We start from the raw sequence: 17,970 nt of genomic DNA on the forward strand, positions 1-17,970 counted from the left end.
TCTAGGAGAATATTGCCTACAATAGTCTATCTTCTCTTTGAATTCCCCCTCCCAATAAACCACCCACTAGAGTTTATCTCAGGAGTCATTCAACCAGATTTAAACTCTTTTTTTTTTTAAAGGGGGCTACACACCATCTGATGCATAGAACTGTCATTAGATGCTGGAACTTCTAGTAAAAATCAGCACCTTTATTACAGTGGCGATCATGAAAACCTGGTCTAAGGCATATATACCCTAACTCTTACACCGTTGTTCCTGTTCATGCAGTGGCATAGGTGGGGCATGTTTGTGTTAGCCTTTCTTCCTAAACATCCTCGCACTTCTACCGCAATTGTGAATAATGGCTGAACTGCTAGTGTAGGCTGGCTGTTGTCATCTAACCCTTGCTGAGAGAGTCTACTGTAGCATTCCCACCATTGCTACCACTGGCAGAGCTGTATTGGTCCTAGGAACGCTAGGAAACTTTTGGTAGTTTAGAGAAAATCTAGTATAGATGAGGCCTTGTTGGCAGTTGCTGCAATAAGAGTAGTAAATCCTTGTGGTGTAAACAAAGCTTGGCTGGGGAAAAGGGCTTGCTGCTGCTTATCCTTTTTAACAGAAGCAGTGCCTTACTGTTGAAATCTCACATGGGAGGATCCCATGGGGTGGAGGAGAAGAGAGGGGAGAGAACAACAAGCAGGAGACCTAAAGCCTTGAAATCTCTAAATGGTCTTGATATGCCCTAGAGAGCATCTTTGAATCATTTGCCAAGCTTTGAACTATTGTCAAGGGGAGAAGTTGGAATGGCGACTCAACCTGCACAAAGGCTGTTTGGGAAGAGTACTCTCTCTGCCCTGTTCTACGCCCATCCTGTGTTCTCTGAGTAAACACACATGTAAGCTGCATATGAACATTCTGCCTTCTTCGCTTAAGTATCAACCTGTTGTGAATTTTTGGCATCTAAAAGTCTGTTTGATTGTAATAGCTGTCTGTGTGTCTGTATTGAGTGGAAACAGGATCCTCTCGCAGCTTGGACTCGCCCTGCCATACTGTGTGAACAATGAATAGTAATAGGCTTGTGGCTGAGTCTAATTGAACGCAGCGGAGGAGGGCATCTCATAATATTTGTCTGAGCATAGAGCCAGGGACGCTAAAGGAACTAGCTTTAAGTGGCCCATTATGAGCCTGGCTGCAAGGTGGTTTGTCTGTCACATGTTATGTTTCAACTTGTTCACAGTCAAGATGGACTGGAATCTGGGGTATTGTTACTTGCAGATGAGCTGACCTCAGATTCTCTTCAGCTGAGAAGCAGCCTTTACCCAGAGAAGATGTAGTGCTGCTAAGGAGCACATAACTTCTGGTAAATCGGCTGATCTTGCATTTTCTCTTAGGCTTTAATTCCCTGCAAAATACAACAGCATCAACTCCACACAAAGCAGATGTGGCTTCAGAGGCTCCACTCTGGCTACTCGTGGCCACAGCTACGACCACATGCTGTCTGCAGTGAATGGTATTTGTGTCTATGTTCTATAATTGCAGCACACGTTGGGCTGCAGTTTTATGTAAGACATCAGAGAAGGGCATTTCCGAGAGAAATTGGGCTGGCAAAAAGGAAATATGCACCTGTGAGACAAGATGATACAGATAATGTGGAATCTTCATTCTTTTTGGCAAATCTCCTTTGACTGCAGTGTGCATCAGTTTGCATGGTAATGTACCTTGGTGCCAGTTGCTATAAGATTCCTTGATGCCAGCTATTATTAAGGTTCCTTAGCTGGTTTAACAGGTCGTTGTGGGCTGGATTGTGAATGCTACCTCTCTTGGCATAAGCATGTATAAGCAGCATGTGTTGGATGCAATTAATCATTCCTAAACTTTTGTTACAGGACGTGAGCAGCTGTATTTACCTATCCTTTGAAAAGAACCCTCCTCTTTCCTTTGCCTTCTTGCCTTTGTTTACTGTGAGTATTTTTCTGTGCTGCCTTGTTGGCACATGGAAGTCTCCTTTGCTCATACTTGTAAAACCAGTTACTTTGAACTAGCTGAAGTTTCTGTGTGGGTTTTCCTGGTTTCAGAGGCCCAGGATATTGATTGCCAGAGACACACCCTTTCCCATTTTTACTTTTCCTGTCTGGCTAAGGCCAAAGTTGCTGCATATGGGTGTGATACTCTTTCCTTGCCTAGCACAACAGAGCCACTTCTAGAGCCGCTGCTCACTTCTTAGCGTATGCGCAATGTGCCTCAGGTGGCATGTGACCAGGATTCATCACCAGATTTGGTCCGATGGTTGGATCATTTGCTTCCCTGTCTTGGGCCAGGGAGTGCAAGGTGAACGCTGATCCATGGAGAGAGCTGTGTACAGATGTTGTACTCGTCTCTGAGAATTGTATCAAGCAAACCTGGTGAAAAGGTTTGTTACATGGGCTCTAATCTTAGATTTATTTGGTGTAGGTTTTCAGATCATCTTGCAGAGACTTTGTTTTTTAAATGTGTTCCTGCTTTTTGGCTATGCTCCTCTCCCATTTTATTTTGATATTCCCTGCTGTCAAGGTTTCTGTGTCAGACAGCTAGGCATCATTTCTTCATACCTGCTAGTACTCTGATGGCTTTCATTTCTACCGCAATCATGCAAATATACCAAGCAGCTCAGGTTTACTCTCCCTTCTCTGTCAGTAGGGAATGGATAGGGAAGAAAGCATGCAGGAATGACAATTGGAAAGCTGTATCCTGTGTAGTTGTAGCTGTGTTGGTCGCAGGATGTTAAAGAGACAAGATGTGTCAGGTAAACCTTCCTGATCCACCACATCTCGTTCGTCCTAAGGGGATCCCCCGTGGCGGAGGTACCCCTCAACCAGGCAGACAAGATCGTCCGGCAGGTGGTGAAGAAGTGGCTGTTCCTTCCCCAGAGAGCCAACAATGAGCTGGTCTATATTGCCCACAGCCATGACGGTGCCAATGTCCCCCGCATGGGTGACCTGTGTGACATCGCGGTGATCACCCACGCCTTCCGCCTGCTGACATGTCCCGACGCCATGGTAAGGAACATCGCAGCAAACGCCCTCCATGACGCAACAAAGCGGATCGGCAGAGCCCCCTACAACCAAGACACTGCCAGCTTCCTGAGCGGTTCCCTGGATGGCAAATTCGGACGGGACTGGCGCGACATCGCTTCACTGTGGTCCTGCGCTCGCAATGTCACGCGTCGCCTGGGGAAGCGCATCGGCTGCCGCTGGGAGTGGTGCGAGGAGCGCCAGGAGCTGGGAGTCCTGGTGCCGGAGATCAGGTCTGAGGACAACACCATCGTCGCCCTGAGTGCCAGGGGCATGCTGGAGAGGACCCTGAAGGCAGCCATCCACTCGCTGTACATGGAAGCCCTGAAGCGTAAACCGGACCAGGGTAAAGCCTTCCAACTGACCAGCAAGTGGGATGCCAGCAACCACTTCCTCGCTGGAGGCAGCTGCACCCGTTTTGCCGACTGGCGGTTCATTAACCACACCCGGCTCAACTGCGTCCCTCTCAACGGAGCCGTCCACCATGGGAACCGAGATGAGCGTTGCAGGAGGTGCGGTTACTCCAACGAGACCCTGCCCCACGTCCTGTGCAGCTACGAGCCCCGCTACAGAGCCTAGCAGCTGCGCCACGCCATCCAGAACCGCCTAGTAAAAGCCATTGCACCGCGCCTGGGGGAGGTCGCCATGAACTGCGCCATCCCCGGTACTGACAGCCAGTTGCAACCTGACGTGGTAGTCACCGACGAGGCCCAGAAAAAGATCTTCCTTGTCGACATCACGGTCTCGTTCGAGATCAGGACCCCGGCCTTCCGCGAAGCCCGAGCTCGTAAGCTGCAAAAATACGCCCCTCTGGCCGATACCCTGAGAGCGAAGGGCTACAAGGTGCAGATGGATGCCCTGGTCGTCTGAGCCCTGGGTGCTTGGGACCCCTGCAACAAGCGTGTGCTGCAGACCTGTGGGATCAGTCGATGCTACGCACGGCTCATGCGGCACCTCACGGTCTCGGACACCATCTGATGGTCCAGGGACATCTACATCGAACACATCACTGGCCACCGACAGTACCAGGAGGTGTGAGCCGGTATGACATTGTGCATCAACTATGGGAAAGGGACTGAGAGACTTTTTTCCATTGGACCATATGAACTGGAACCATAAACTCACTGAACATTAAATCCCACCAAATGAGGGTAGATCCATCCCCATCATCGTATCCACTCATACTCCACACCTGAACATAGCCATTATATGGACAACATACCCCCATATCTCAATGTCTGTACTTGGACCGGTTAAACTTTTACCCCCAATCGGGGAGATTGCAGATTATGTATTCCTTACGCCACCCGTTCCTAACCGAATTTCGCACCCCTTGATAATCTGTACCTTATTCCCTGATAACCAGAAACTTCTATGCTTGAACTCTGTACCGTTTTCTTTTTACTTCAACATTATCTTAATAAAATTATTAAATCTGTTCTTTTATTGGATCAACTTCCTGTTGGGGTGAGAGATGAGCTTTTGAGCCACACAGCTCTTCTTCAGGCCTGGGAAAGGTGCTCCCAGTATCTCAGCAAAATGCAAGGTGGAACAGATTGTTTTGCATAAGTAGTTAGCTCATATTGTAAGGGATCATTCAAGGAAAGCTGATGATTAGGTGGTACCTGTTGATATCTCTAGATACTGGGGCAGCGAGGAGATCATGGTGAGTTCCTTTCCTTTTGTTTGTGAACCTGAAAATGTACTGTGTGTTTGATTAGAGATATTGCAGGTTGAGCTCTGGGATTGTTCTGGGGGTAATTGCTATAACGGTATGCATCCGATGAAGTGAGCTGTAGCTCACGAAAGCTTTTGCTCAAATAAATTGGTTAGTCTCTAAGGTGCCACAAGTACTCCTTTTCTTTTTGCAAATACAGACTAGCACGGCTGTTACTCTGAAACCTAATCACAGTATAAATTTCCAACTTGCTCCACATATGTACACACCCCTTCCTTGGGAAAAATCCACACCCTAGGTCTGAATCTTCAGGTTCTACCCATTTGCTGTACTCCTTTCTGTCCTGGAGAGTGACATAAGGTGCTATCTTTGCTGCACTGGCTGAATACTAGAATCCATATCCTGCTGTCCCAAGTGGTGTTGCTGGTATGCTAGGGCAGGGCTTTTTATTTCTGCATTAGGTGCTCTGAGTGGATCATAAAATGTTGGTGAAGTGGTGGAATTTACAAGGTACAGAGCACTATACTTTCTTGTAGCACTGCACTGAGGCACAGGTGCACTATTCTCTCCCCCTTCCCCCTTAGTAGAGGATTAAGCTTGATGATTTACAGAAGCAGGCTAATAATTAACCTAACTACATTCCAGGCAACACCAGCTCCTTATGCTATACCCATAATGCCAGCCTAAGATGTTTACTTTCCCCTCCTCAGCTCAGTAGCCATAGGGTTATCTGGGTTAAAAACTGATACTAGTCTATGCTGCCACCAACTCTGGAAGTTAGGTTTCAGAGTAACAGCCGTGTTAGTCTGTATTCGCAAAAAGAAAAGGAGTACTTGTGGCACCTTAGAGACTAACCAATTTATTTGAGCATGAGCTTTCGTGAGCTACAGCTCACTTCATCGGATGCATACCGTGGAAACTGCAGCAGACTTTATATACACACAGAGAATATGAAACAATACCTCCTCCCACCCCACTGTCCTGCTGGTAATAGCTTATCTAAAGTAAACTGCATTGTTTGTTTTTTAAAAGCCCCAAGGATTCTAGAATTGAGTAGCATGAAAAAGGGATTATGCAAACCAAATCCTACTATCTGGGATAGTGTGCTGCAGCGGTGTTGAGTTTTAGTCCCTGTTAACTCCCCATATAGCTGTGCTGTCTCATCCAGGCCTGATGAATTCCGTGTTACTTGCTGAAACAAAATAAAGGACCCAATTCTGATTGGTTTTTTTTTTTTTTACACTCTAAAATCCCACTTGTTTAAACATGATTTTGCTTTTTTACTAGGTTTCTGGTGCCAGGTGGTTAAAGAGGGAAAATGAGAAGATTTTTGAGACACGGACATGATCCTGTAAGAGAGAGGCTCAAGCGTGACCTTTTCCAGTTTAACAAGGTATGGTGGGCTCTTCAAATGAGCTTTAAGGAAAACAAGCATGAAAGAGCAAATCTGTCCATAGTCACTGAAGAGAAAGGAGGGAAGGTTCATTCAGGTATGTATGGAAAAGCTAGATACAACAGAGGTGGATTGCCTTCGTATTTGGTAAATCAAAGCTGGGGTTTTTTTGTGGTTTTTTTGGTTTTTTTTTGTTTGCAGTCTGATGCAAACATATTTGTACGTGTGCATGTCTTAAGCTCACAGGCCATTCCTGGGCTTTGAGATACCACATTCTTGGTTTTAGGTCTGTCCATGAGAAAACAGGTTACTAGCATTTTCTCTTTGAGGGAGTGAGGAGATTTTCAGTATGACCATAGTCTTGCTGTGACTAATACATAGGACTTTCACAGTGTTTTAAGTCTTTAAAGTGCTACACATGTTCACACAACACCTCTATGAAGGAAGTAAATATTATTCCCATTTTACCAACGGTGTCACCTGGGAAGGGACTGAGAGGGAGAAGCTGTGACTTGGCTGACAGCACTGAAGGAGTCTCTGTCAGAGCCACGATTAGATTTTAGGTGTCCTGTTCTCTGGCCATATTTCAATTGGTTAATGCAGAAGTGAGTACATGGGATTCAAATGGGGCAGGCTATATAGGTAGCTCTTGTGGCAAATGTGACTGTGCTGTTGTCCTGCCAGTCGGAAGCTGCACATCCAGGTTTTTGTAGAGGTTCCATTTTCTGCAAACAGGGAACAGCCCTCTCTGAGCACTGGTATCCACCCAGCACTTGAAGAGTTCTATTTAGTTAGGGAACCTTGTCTGCCTGTTCGTAAAATGCCAAGAATACCTTCACAGTTATATCTTTCTCTGCTTTATGTGATGCTTTCTGACTTTAGTGGTGGTATTTGATTTAGTCCTACAAAGGAAAATGTGATATTTACAAGATGGTGACTTTCTGTCTAAGACACTACTTTTTAGTAATTTATTATTTGTAGTTAGTCTCAGTATTTAAGCAAAAATGACCCCTTATACACTCTTCTTTGTTAGCAAGGGATTGATTGGAAACACTTACTGCTAGGAGAATCTACAGTTTGCTTTTCTAGCAAGGAATCCTTTGTCATTTTTTACACTTTTTTCCCAGCAAAGATATGGCTATAAATCTTGGTGTCTTCCATTATTACCTGTAGAGCGATAATAGAAAGGGTTTCAGAGAAGCAAACTTTAGATATAATGGAGACCTCCATAAGACTGGCAGGTCCTAAAAAGTCAGACTTAGGGTTTGGCATGTCAGAGGTTATGACTTTGAGGAGCCAAGAGGTTAAGAATGTTTTCTATTGCTCGTGAATGGTCCTTGTTAAACATGAAGGTCAAGCTTCATGAACACTTAAGTTTCTGTTCTTTAGCACTTTCATGAATTTATTCTTCAAAAGTCCTCAAATATAATGCCAGATAAGAACTTGTCTGGGAAGGGACTAGTAACAGCTCAGATTCTTTATCTAATTTCAGTTGAGAGTCTACAGTATCTAATCAGTGCAGTCAGGTTGTATCTCTTATGTCTGTTAATCATATTTAAGTACTACTACACGTGTTGCTTTTGAGGGCTAATACTATATAACATAAAATCTGGTCACAGAACAGACACAAGGTATTCCCACCCTAGTTCTCTTATTGCACATTCTTGTATAAAGGTTAAATGTGAATCCATTTTGTACATATAAATTCATAGTGCCACTTATATGAGTGGGATATGCTGATGCAGTAACTACAAGTAAGGCTATGTCTACACGGCAGTTGGGAGGGTGCTTCCCAATGCAGGTAGACAGACATTCACTAGCTCTGCCGCAGCTAACATGCTAAAAATAGTAGTGTCACTTTGGTGGCATGGGCTAGCTGCCAGAGTACAATCCTGCCCAACCCCCAGAGGATGTACTTGCATGGGTGGCCCATGCTGCTGCAGCCACGTTGCTGTCTTTAGTGCACTAACTTGAGCAGAGCCAGTGCATGTCTGTTTACCAGTGGTGGGAAGCACCTACCCCAGCTGCTGTGTAGACCTGCTTTTAGGGCCAGATTAATCTTCTGTAGGCCCGGCGCCAAACATATCTGTGGGCCCCCATTGGAGGCAATGGAGCATGGCACACAGAGGTCAGTCCCCAGAACGAGTGGCCAGCCAGGGGCATGGCATGGAATGGCAAGGGCGGCCCCGCTCCGCTCAGCCCAGTGCGAGGGCAGTATTTACAAACCAGAAGTTGCCAGACGCACAGTGGTCCGCCCGGCCCTGTGCTGCCAGCATGCCCCTTCTCTTTTGAGGACTGGCCCATGCCGCGCCACACAACTCCCCTGCCCAACATGAACACCACCCCAACTCCCTAAGGCCACAGTCCCCCCGTGCCACCCCACCCCCCACCCCAGACTCACTCCCCCACACCTTGCATCCCGGCTGCACTCACCGGCCCTGCTGGGACCTGACTCTGCCAGGCAGAGCCGGCAGCACAGCCAGGGCTGGTCCCAGGGCAGGGAATTACTCCAGCCCCTCGGGAGGGGTGGGATCAGTCAGGCCAGGGTCTGTCCCGGCCAGGCTCCCTCAGGACCACTTGCCTGGAGGGGCTCAGCCAAGTGGTCTCGTCCCCACCCCGGGTCTCCCCTGCCCCCACGATTGGCCAGGCTTCTGCACCAGTCCCAGGCAGCTCAGCTCCGGGGAGACAGGCGGGGACCCACAGATGGTGGGAAGCAGAGACTGTCCGGAGCTGGAGGTGCACTGGGGTCTGGCCAGGGGGCAGAGAGGAGCCAGTGGGTGGGTCCAGGGGAGGGAGAGGAGCCCTCTGCCAGCCGGGGGGCAGGCCAAGCGGAGCAAGTGGTGGGCGGGGGGTAGCCAGTAGGCTGATGGGGTCTAGGGGCGCAGTGCTAGTGGAGCAGGCTGGGGCCCCTTCTGAGCAGGGGCCCAGCCCCATGGTGCCATTGGCACCATTGTAAACCCAGTACTGCCTGCTCTAACAGATTTGTACTACAAAAATAAACAGGAGCACTCCTGTGAATAAAGAGAAGGGGACAATTTCTTCTCTTGAGGCTGAGATGTATCCTCCTCCTTCACCCCGAAACAGAGCTTGTCATTCTATCAGTATGGGCACAAGCTAGTCCTCAGTTTGTCTAACTTCTTTCCATGCTGGGATGTATGTGCAGTACGTCAAAAGTAGAGTAGTAAGTACTGACTGATTAGTGTAAGGGAGAAAATTGAATGGGTAGTAGACAGAATCTTGGTGACAAAAATATAATGCCCTAATAACCTGGGGCACTGTCTGTTCCTATTTTGCTGACATTAGTATATCAATTGGAAAGCCTAAATTTTTGATGGGAGATGACAAATTTCTGGGATTTTTCAGAAACCAGGCAAATAGACATGGTCTCAGAAAGCATGATCTTGACATTTCCTCAAATGATGCTTCCTTTTCTGTGCTTATGGGATCTCCACACCTACAGTGTTGTGGTCCTCCAATTAAAATAGAACTGTATATTCTGGGATGCTTTCTTCCCCTAAAATCTGTCTTGTGTAGCCTTTGAATCCTTCCAGCTAGACTGCTCTGAGAGCCCTATTTCATTTAGTGGGATTATTGGACTCTGGCTTTGTGCGTTGGTCAGTATGAATGATTACAGCTATGGAGAAGGATTTTTTTTTTTTTTTAAACGTTAGGTTTGGCTCCTTCTCCATCCCAGTTTAGCTGTATCTCCTGAGGGTTGTTTCTCATTTTAGACCTGTATCTAACGCCATCAAAACCCGGACCTGGCTGCTTCTTGCTCTTTGTTCAATATTAGATGTAAAATTCAGTAGTTCTGATGTTGGTAATTAGCAGTAAATCACTATAGCTACATACTCAAGTAATGAATTGGCTATGAGGATGTAATCCCATTGAAATCAGTGGAGTTGCATCTTCTTATACCAGCAACGAATGGGGCTATTTTAAGGACATGCCTCCTGCCTAACTTGATGTAATTGTTCAATTGTGATTTTAAGCATTTTAAAGGCTTATGTCTCCCAGCTTGGTTCTGTCATCTCCTCCCTCTTCTGTCTGCACTCCAGAGTTTACCTGTTGTCAGAAATGGGACAATCCAGAAAATTTTGACGGCCTGAACTGTGCAGCCAGGCTAGCTTTCCAGCCTCTCTTCTATTAAACTCTTATAACAACATGTGCTCTTTAAATAATTGTCTTTCCACATTCTGTGTGGATGACTTGGCTTTGCATACCTCTCTCTGTATGACCAAGAACTACCCTTACTTGTATATACCTGTTGCAAGAATCTGTTTTTAGCTCAATAGGTAGCATAGAGTGAAAGGTTTGTGTACTTGACAATCTACTTTTTTTTTAAAAAGTTCATCCTGCTTTTAGCATAATATCTGATACCTTTGGCTCAGTCCCAATCCTGCAAGACAAAGCATGTTTAGACTGGCATTTTCTGATTAGATGATAGGTAACACATAGGTGAACCAGCCTGTCCTGCAGCTGAGTTGCCAAACTGGGTTATAGTAGAAAAGATATTACTCCACCCGCCTTTTCTTATGAAATTGGAAGCATTCCATGTCATTTATGGCAGAGATGTGCTCTGCATTTTTCCTTCTCTTTAACCCTCTTGCTAACTGGTGTGATGGATGGTTGATTTTAACTCGCTGAATAAGGAACTATGTCAAACAGATTTAACACCCACTGGCCTCATTGTTGTCTTCAAAGGGAGTATTTAACAAAGATGCAGTTCCTTTATTTTGCTTTGTCATAAAATGTTTGAATAGGAGTGCAGGGGAGGGAAAGGAGGAGGAACAGCTATGAGCCCAATCCATTCAACTTCAGTTTGGGTTGAGTCAGCTGTTAGCTATATTTGCTGCAAGAAAGAAATGGGCAAAAGTGAAACACCTCTGTTCACAAATGCTGCTGACACCAGGCTTCCTCTTGCCCTGAACTTGAAACTAGTTTTTGCAGTTTTAGGAGAATGAAAATGAAACCTCCTAGCTCACCTAAAAGAAACAAAAAGGTCCTTTTTGAGAAGGGGATGACATTGCTGTCACACCAGTACTTTATATGCACCAGTAAAAGGCTCTATTGTACTCTCATCCTCCCTTCCCCCACTAGAGGTTCACCTGCTGAACAGATTAAAGTACAGGCTGCTTTCATCAGCCAGACATGAATGAGGGAAAACAGGGACAGCCAAACAGCTCCTACTTTAGTTCTGGCTTCACTGCACTATTTGCAAGGAGAAAGAAATCCGCAGAGAGATCTTGGTTAATCAGTGGAGAGAGAAATCTGTATGCAAAGTCAGTGCCAAAGCTGAACACAGCAACAAACCTGCCACAATGTCCTTCCTGCCCTCTTGCCTACAGTAGAAACAACAAACAAACCTGGAAATGCACACCCCACACCAGTCATCAATGATGCATATTCAAATAAATTTATTTTATCCATTTTCCCCTCCTTTGTCTGTACATGGTCACACTTAAATTGCAGATGCCTTATCTTGTGTTTGTAAAGCAACAGGCACACCTGCCGTGCTGTTAAAATAAACCCATTCAACTGCAGCTAACTGTTTTGCACTTGTTGTGGGCAGGATATTCCTGTATCCTTGACACGCATTGGGACAGGGGTAGGCAACCTATGGCACGCATGCCAAAGGCGGCACACGAGCTGATTTTCAGTGGCACTCATGCTGCCTGGGTCCTGGCCACTGGTCCGGGGGGCTCTGCATTTTAATTTAATTTTAAATGAAACTTCTTAAACATTTTAAAAACCTTATTTACTTTACATACAACAATAGTTTAGTTATATAGTCTAGACTTATAGAAAGAGACCTTCTAAAAACATTAAAATGTATTACTGGCACGCGAAACGTTAAATCAGAGTGAATAAGTGAAGACTCGGCACACCACTTCTGACCCTTGCATTAGGATTTTTGTATTTGCAGCTGGGGGAGAGGAAGACACATGAACTGTATTTCCACTTTTTATAACCAGTGGCAAGCAAGTGTCTATCTTCCATGCATTTCTTTGCCCTTGGGCCTTGAGCTCCATTAAGTGGACCATATTTAGAAACTGAACAGGCAGAATGTGCTGATAGAATCCTCATAGTTTTATTTCTTGGATCAGGAAAATTTGGGAACAAAGACAACAAAGCTTGTCACTGCTGTTTAGATGAACAGCATCTAAATGGTCTTCTTGACAACCTCTTTTACAGCACAAAAATTACTTGTGTTGTATGTAGCACAGATGGAAGAGGTGAATTGATTTTAGAGGTCATGGAATCCAGAACGGCATAGCTGTATCTCTTATTGCGAGGTTGAAATGAACCCATGTGATAGACTTTCATTCTAAACAAGGTGTAGATGTCAGTTTTACCAACAGTTGGAATCATTTCTGTGCCTGGTGCCAGCTTATGCTTATCCTAAAGTTACAGAAATCCAGGGAAAAAGCATTTGTGGTTCTTAGTGCTGTTTTAATATGGTAAAATACCACTGAGATGAATCAGCTTGCCTTCTACCTCTGTAAATGTGGGTTCAAATGTGACCTATATCAGCTGTAGCATAAACATTATTAGCTTAGATTTGTGGTTGAATGTTACTGCACTCAAGATTCCCACTGAAGACACCTTCACCGTAGGTGGTAGTAAATGAAATAACTGTCTCTCTTGAATCACATGTGAGCAAACCTTACTTAAAAATAAAACACACACAGTCCTGTTACTGAACGGAATCAGTAAACTGAGGCTACACTATGGGGGGATATCGATCTAAGTTATGCAGCTGCAGCTACATGAATAACGTAGCTGAAGTCAACGTACTTAGATCTACCTACCGTCGGGTCCGCACTACGCAATGTCACCTGGAGACGCTCTCCCGTCTAATCCCCTTGCACTTCTCGTTCAGGTGGAGTACAGACAGGAGAGCGATCTGCGGTGGATTTAGCAGGTCTTCACTAGACCCGCTAAATTGACTGCCAGTGCATCGATTGCCACATGTCGAACCCTGGTTCGTGTAGACAAGACCTTAGTAATTGGGGAAAATGGGAGAGTATTGTATATTGTTTCAAGGTATGGGTTTAAATGAAATCTTAGGAAATATCACAGCTCTGAGATGCCACATTTCAAGTGATAAGGATTCAAACTATCTTAAGCAGAAAGGAGTGTTTGTCCTCAGATAATACTGAGCACCTATGTAGCACACTGTACTGTAAGCTACTTTATATACAGAATCAGTCCACTTTAGGGTGGAGCAATGTTTCCTTTCTTTCCTGCTGGTATTGGATTAACCAAATCAGGTAATTGAGGGTTGGTAGAAAGTGTTGCAGGGACTCGTATCTGTGGTCCTTTATTCCAGATTTATTTTCCATGGTCACTCTGTGAAGCTAGTCCTGTAACAGGCTAAGGCCTTCATTGCCAGACTTGCTCCTTGTGCTCGTGTGCTGTTGCCCACATTCCTCTCAGAAGGACATGTTTGCATTCCAGACCATTTGCCACCTAATCTTCACTACATTTTTTAAAAAAGAAGAAAAAAAAAAACCTTGAAATGTTTTTCCCCTTTCCTATGGCTTGTGGTACCTTTTTTGAACTCTTGGTCACATCACAGAGGAAACTGACTGTACACAGAATAAACAAATGAGAGCATGGAAGCGCTCTTCAGTTTGAGATGATGCTTCTAACACTAGGCCCCATCTATTAGAAAAGGTTTGTGTGTATACTATACCAGCGAGAATGCTAAAGGAAATGCAGTTTATACCAGCAAGAATGCTTTTACTGGTATAAATTAAGTCTTTTCCCTGCCCTCAGAAAGGACCTTTTTGCCAGTAAGACTGCATGTTCACTAGATCTTTTACCAGCGCAGCTATATCCGTTAGGGGTGAGATTCTCCCTCCCTCTCTTCCCCCCCCAATCCTAACTGATGTAGCTATGCTGGCGTAACTTCTAAATGTGGGACTAAGGGCTTGGCTACACTTGCGAGTTAGAGTGCATTAAAGGAGCTCCGGGTTCACTAGCTCACTACCTGTCCACACTGGCAAGGCACGTAGAGTGCTGTGACTCCGCAGCTAGAGCACTCCTGGCACTCCACCTCGGCGAGTGGAATAACGTTTTGTGCGCTCCTGCTGGAGCGGCGCCAGGGTGGACACGCTGGTCTGTTAGTGCACTCTGATCGGCCTCCAGAAGTGTCCCACAATACCTGTTCTAGCCACTCTGGTCATCACTTTGAACTCTACTGCCCTGCCCTCAGGTGACCAACCGTCAGACCCACCCTTTAAATTCTCTGGGAATTTTGAAAATCCCTTTCCTGTTTGCTCAGCAAGGCTTGGAGTGCTCTCAGTGAATCTTTCCAGGTGACAATGCCTCCATGCGCCAGGCGATCCCCAGCATGGAGCAATGGTGAGGTGCTGGATCTCATCAGTGTTTGTGGGGAGGAAGCAGTCCAGTCCCAGCTGTGCTCCAGCCGTAGGAATTACGATATCTTCGGGCAGATATCAAGGGACATGATGGAAAGGGGCCATGACCAGGACACACTCTAGTGCATGGTTAAAGTGAAGGAGCTGCGGAATGTCTACCGCAAAGCCCGCGAGGCAAACAGCGCTCCGGTGCTGCCCCTGTGACCAGCCATTTCTACAAAGATCTGGACGCGATACTTGGGGACAACCCCACCTCCACTCAGAATACCACCATGGGCACTTCAGAGCCCAGTTCAACAAGGCAGGAGGAGGAGGAGCAAAGTGGGAGCGAGGGTGCTGAGGTGGAAGAAGACACCCCAGAATCCCTAGATGCATGCAGCAAGGAGCTGTTCTCAAGCCAAGAGGAAGGTAGCCAGTTGCAGTGGCCGGTGCTGAGGGAAGGACAAACACCAGATGAGGTTCCCGGTAAGCAGCTTTTATTTTGGGAAGGAAGTTATTCGGTGTGGGCTCTTGGGGCGAGGAGGGTTAGGGCTGCATACATGCCTAGATGCAGAATAGGGAGTTGATGTGCTCTCATATCGCGGTAATCTGCCTCAGTGATCTCTTCAAAGGTCTCATCCAGAACTTGGGCAATGCGCTTGTGCAGGTTTCTTGGGAGAGCCACTGTGGTCCTTGTCCCAGTAAGGCTAAATTATCTGCGCCACTGTGCTGTGAGGGGTGGGGAGACAATTGCTGCACACAGAAAAGCTGCATATGGGCCAGGGGGGAAGTTGCATTGCAGTAGAAGACCCTCCCTTGCTTCCCAGGTCACCCTCAGCAGCAAGATATTTTCCAGGATGAACTCCTGTGGAAAATGTGGGGACAGTGTTCAGTATAGGGGCCCCCTGCTGCTGTTGGCTCTCCCCAAGGCACAGAAACCCAGAGGACAGTACAGCCATGAAACAATCGGTCACGTTTGACCCTGTGCTTATTCACCATTTTGGGGCTCCTGTGGGTTATGTGCACTTGCTTTGGGACAGGCAAATTTATGCTACGGGCAAATTTATGCTATTGTGTAGACTGTGCTTGCCCTTAAGTACGCAGGAATCATTGCTCTGTCTGGTGTGAACCTCTGTTAAGCCTCTGTTAAGTGTTGCATTTTGCCTTTACAGATGCAACCTTGAGATCTCAGCCGTGCATGTTATCACCGGCCGAAGGACTCCAAAAAATCAGAAAGAGGCCATGTAGAAGCAAGGAAGACATGTTGCATGAAGTAATGCAGCATTCAAGTAATGAAAATCAACAAGTGCAGGAGTGGCAGGACAGTGAAAGGAGGATCCACCAGCAGAATGAGGAGCGCCGGCACAAAAGCTACGACCCTTACCCACTGCACTCAACCCCTATCACCGTGTAGTATAGACATCCTGAAGTGCAGCACTCCTTGCGCAGCACTCCAGACAGGAACACTGAGTATGATAACAGGACATACGCAAATCCCCACCCCACCCCCTTGCCCTTTCTGTTTCCTAAGCAGTTGTGTTTCTTTTCAATAAATGGATTTTTTGGCTTTGAAAACATTCTTTATTTTTGCATAAAGTAAAAGATACCTTAGCCCAGGAAAGAAACAGGCACCGCAAGTCAGCGCAGTGCAAACAGATTCCTGCTAGCATTGGAACCACTGCACTTAACTCCCGTGCAGGGCTCCAGACATTCTGGAGGCTTTCAGCCTCAAATTGCTCCCTCAAGGCATCCCTAATCCTTGCAGCCCCATGCTGGGCCCCTCTAATAGCCCTGCTCTCTGGCTATTCAGATTCAGCCTCCAGGTGTTGAACCTCAGAGTTCCATGCCTGAGTGAATCGTTCACCCTTCCCTTCACAAATGTTATGGAGGGTACAGCACCCGGATATAACCACGGGGAAGTGGTCATCGGCTAGGTCCAGCTTCCCACACAGAGTGCCAGCGGCCCTTTAAACGGCCAAAAGCACACTCCACAGTCATTCTGCGCCGGCTCACCCTGTTATTGAACCGCTCCTTGCTGCTGTCAAGGTTCCCTGTGTAGGGTTTTATGAGCCACGGCATTAAAGGGTGGGCGGGTCTCCAAGGATCACAATGGGTATTTCGACTTCCTGTACGGTGATTGTCTGGTCTGGGGAAAGTCCCGGCTTGCAGCTTCCTGAATAGACCAGTGTTCTGAAAGATGCGTACGTCATGACCTTTCCGGGCCAGCCTGTGTTAATGTCAGTGAAACTCCCACGGTGATCCACAAGCGCCTGGAGAACCATAGAAAAATATCCCTTCTGATTAATGTATTCAGAGGCTAGGTGGGCTGGTGCCGAAATTGGAATATGTATGCCATCTATCGCCCCTCTGCAGTTAAGGAAACCCATTTGTGCAAAGCCATCCACAATGTCATGCACGTTACCCAGAGTCATGATTCTTCTGAGCAGGATGCGATTAATGGCCCTGCAAACTTGCATCAACACGATTCCAACGGTTGACTTTCCCACTCCAAACTGGTTAGCCACCAATAGCTGGTACACCACTGGTAGCTGTGTGGAGTTGCTAGCTTCCAAATTGCAATAGCCACCTGCTTCTCCACCGTCAGGGCAGCTCTCAATCTCGTGTCCTTGCGCTGCAGGGTGGGGGTGAACTCCTCACACAGTCCAATGAAAGTGGCTTTTCTCAACCGAAAGTTCTGCAGCCACTCCTGTTCATCCCAGACTTGCATGACGATGTGATCCCACCACTCAGTGCTTGTTTCCCAAGCCCAAAAGTGGCGTTCACGGCAGTGAGCACATCCGTGAATGCCACAGGCAAACTCATGTCATATGCGTTACTTGAGTCAATATCCTCATTGGAGCCCTCACTGTCACTTTGGATCATAAGGAATAACTCGCCTGCAAACGTGACATGCTGGCAAGACTCGCCAGCATGTCACTCCTCAGCAGTTCAGGTTCCATTCCCGCAGACCGAAAGGGAAGACAACAAAAAACGTTGAAAGATGATGCCAAATGTGGATGGAAGCACAAGGATCGCTGGGATGCAAACCGATGCATCATGGGGCATTGGGACAGGACCCAGAATGCCCCCCGCCCCCTTCCCATAAGCCACAGCGACAGAATGGGAAGAGGTGCTCTGTGGGATAACTGCCCATAATGCACCGCTCCCAATGCCACTGCAAATGTGGCCACGCCAGTGCGCTTGTAGCTGTCAGTGTGGACAGACTGCAGTGCTTTCCCTCTGTGCTCTCCAAAGGTGGGTTTAACGCCCAGCGCTCTACACCTGCAAGTGTAGCCATGCCCTAGGTAAAGGGGCACTCCATTTGTTCTCTGACTTGTCCTGTGGTCTGTTTTAGAAATGACATCCCCTCTGGAAGCCCACAACCTACAGCTCTCTTCAGATCTAATTGTAGTTACTATCTTAAGACCACATAATGTTCAGATATCCAGGGTTTGAGCCAACTGTACACTGGCACTTCTGAAGACTAGAATCTGAGCTGTT

The 17,970-nt window shown here is 46.6% G+C and overlaps 1 protein-coding gene across 3 annotated transcripts in view; it reads left to right on the forward strand.

Annotated features, from left to right (window-relative positions):
• Positions 1–17,970, forward strand: part of LLGL2 (LLGL scribble cell polarity complex component 2) — a 62,628-nt gene that overhangs the window by 10,214 nt on the left and 34,444 nt on the right. For 2 of the 3 annotated variants that reach the window (XM_084646787.1, XM_084646789.1), the window contains exon 2: positions 5,998–6,103. In XM_084646787.1, coding sequence (XP_084502913.1) covers positions 6,029–6,103 — 75 coding nt within the window. In that variant the 5' untranslated portion in view covers positions 5,998–6,028. Of the gene's footprint in view, positions 1–1,868; positions 1,944–5,997; positions 6,104–17,970 lie in introns of all 3 variants that reach the window. The other variant, XM_084646788.1, reaches the window with a different exon arrangement.

Source organism: Lepidochelys olivacea (genome assembly GCF_965140295.1).
Source record: "Lepidochelys olivacea isolate rLepOli2 genome assembly, chromosome: 14".
In the NCBI taxonomy this organism is placed as follows: Eukaryota; Metazoa; Chordata; order Testudines; family Cheloniidae; genus Lepidochelys; species Lepidochelys olivacea.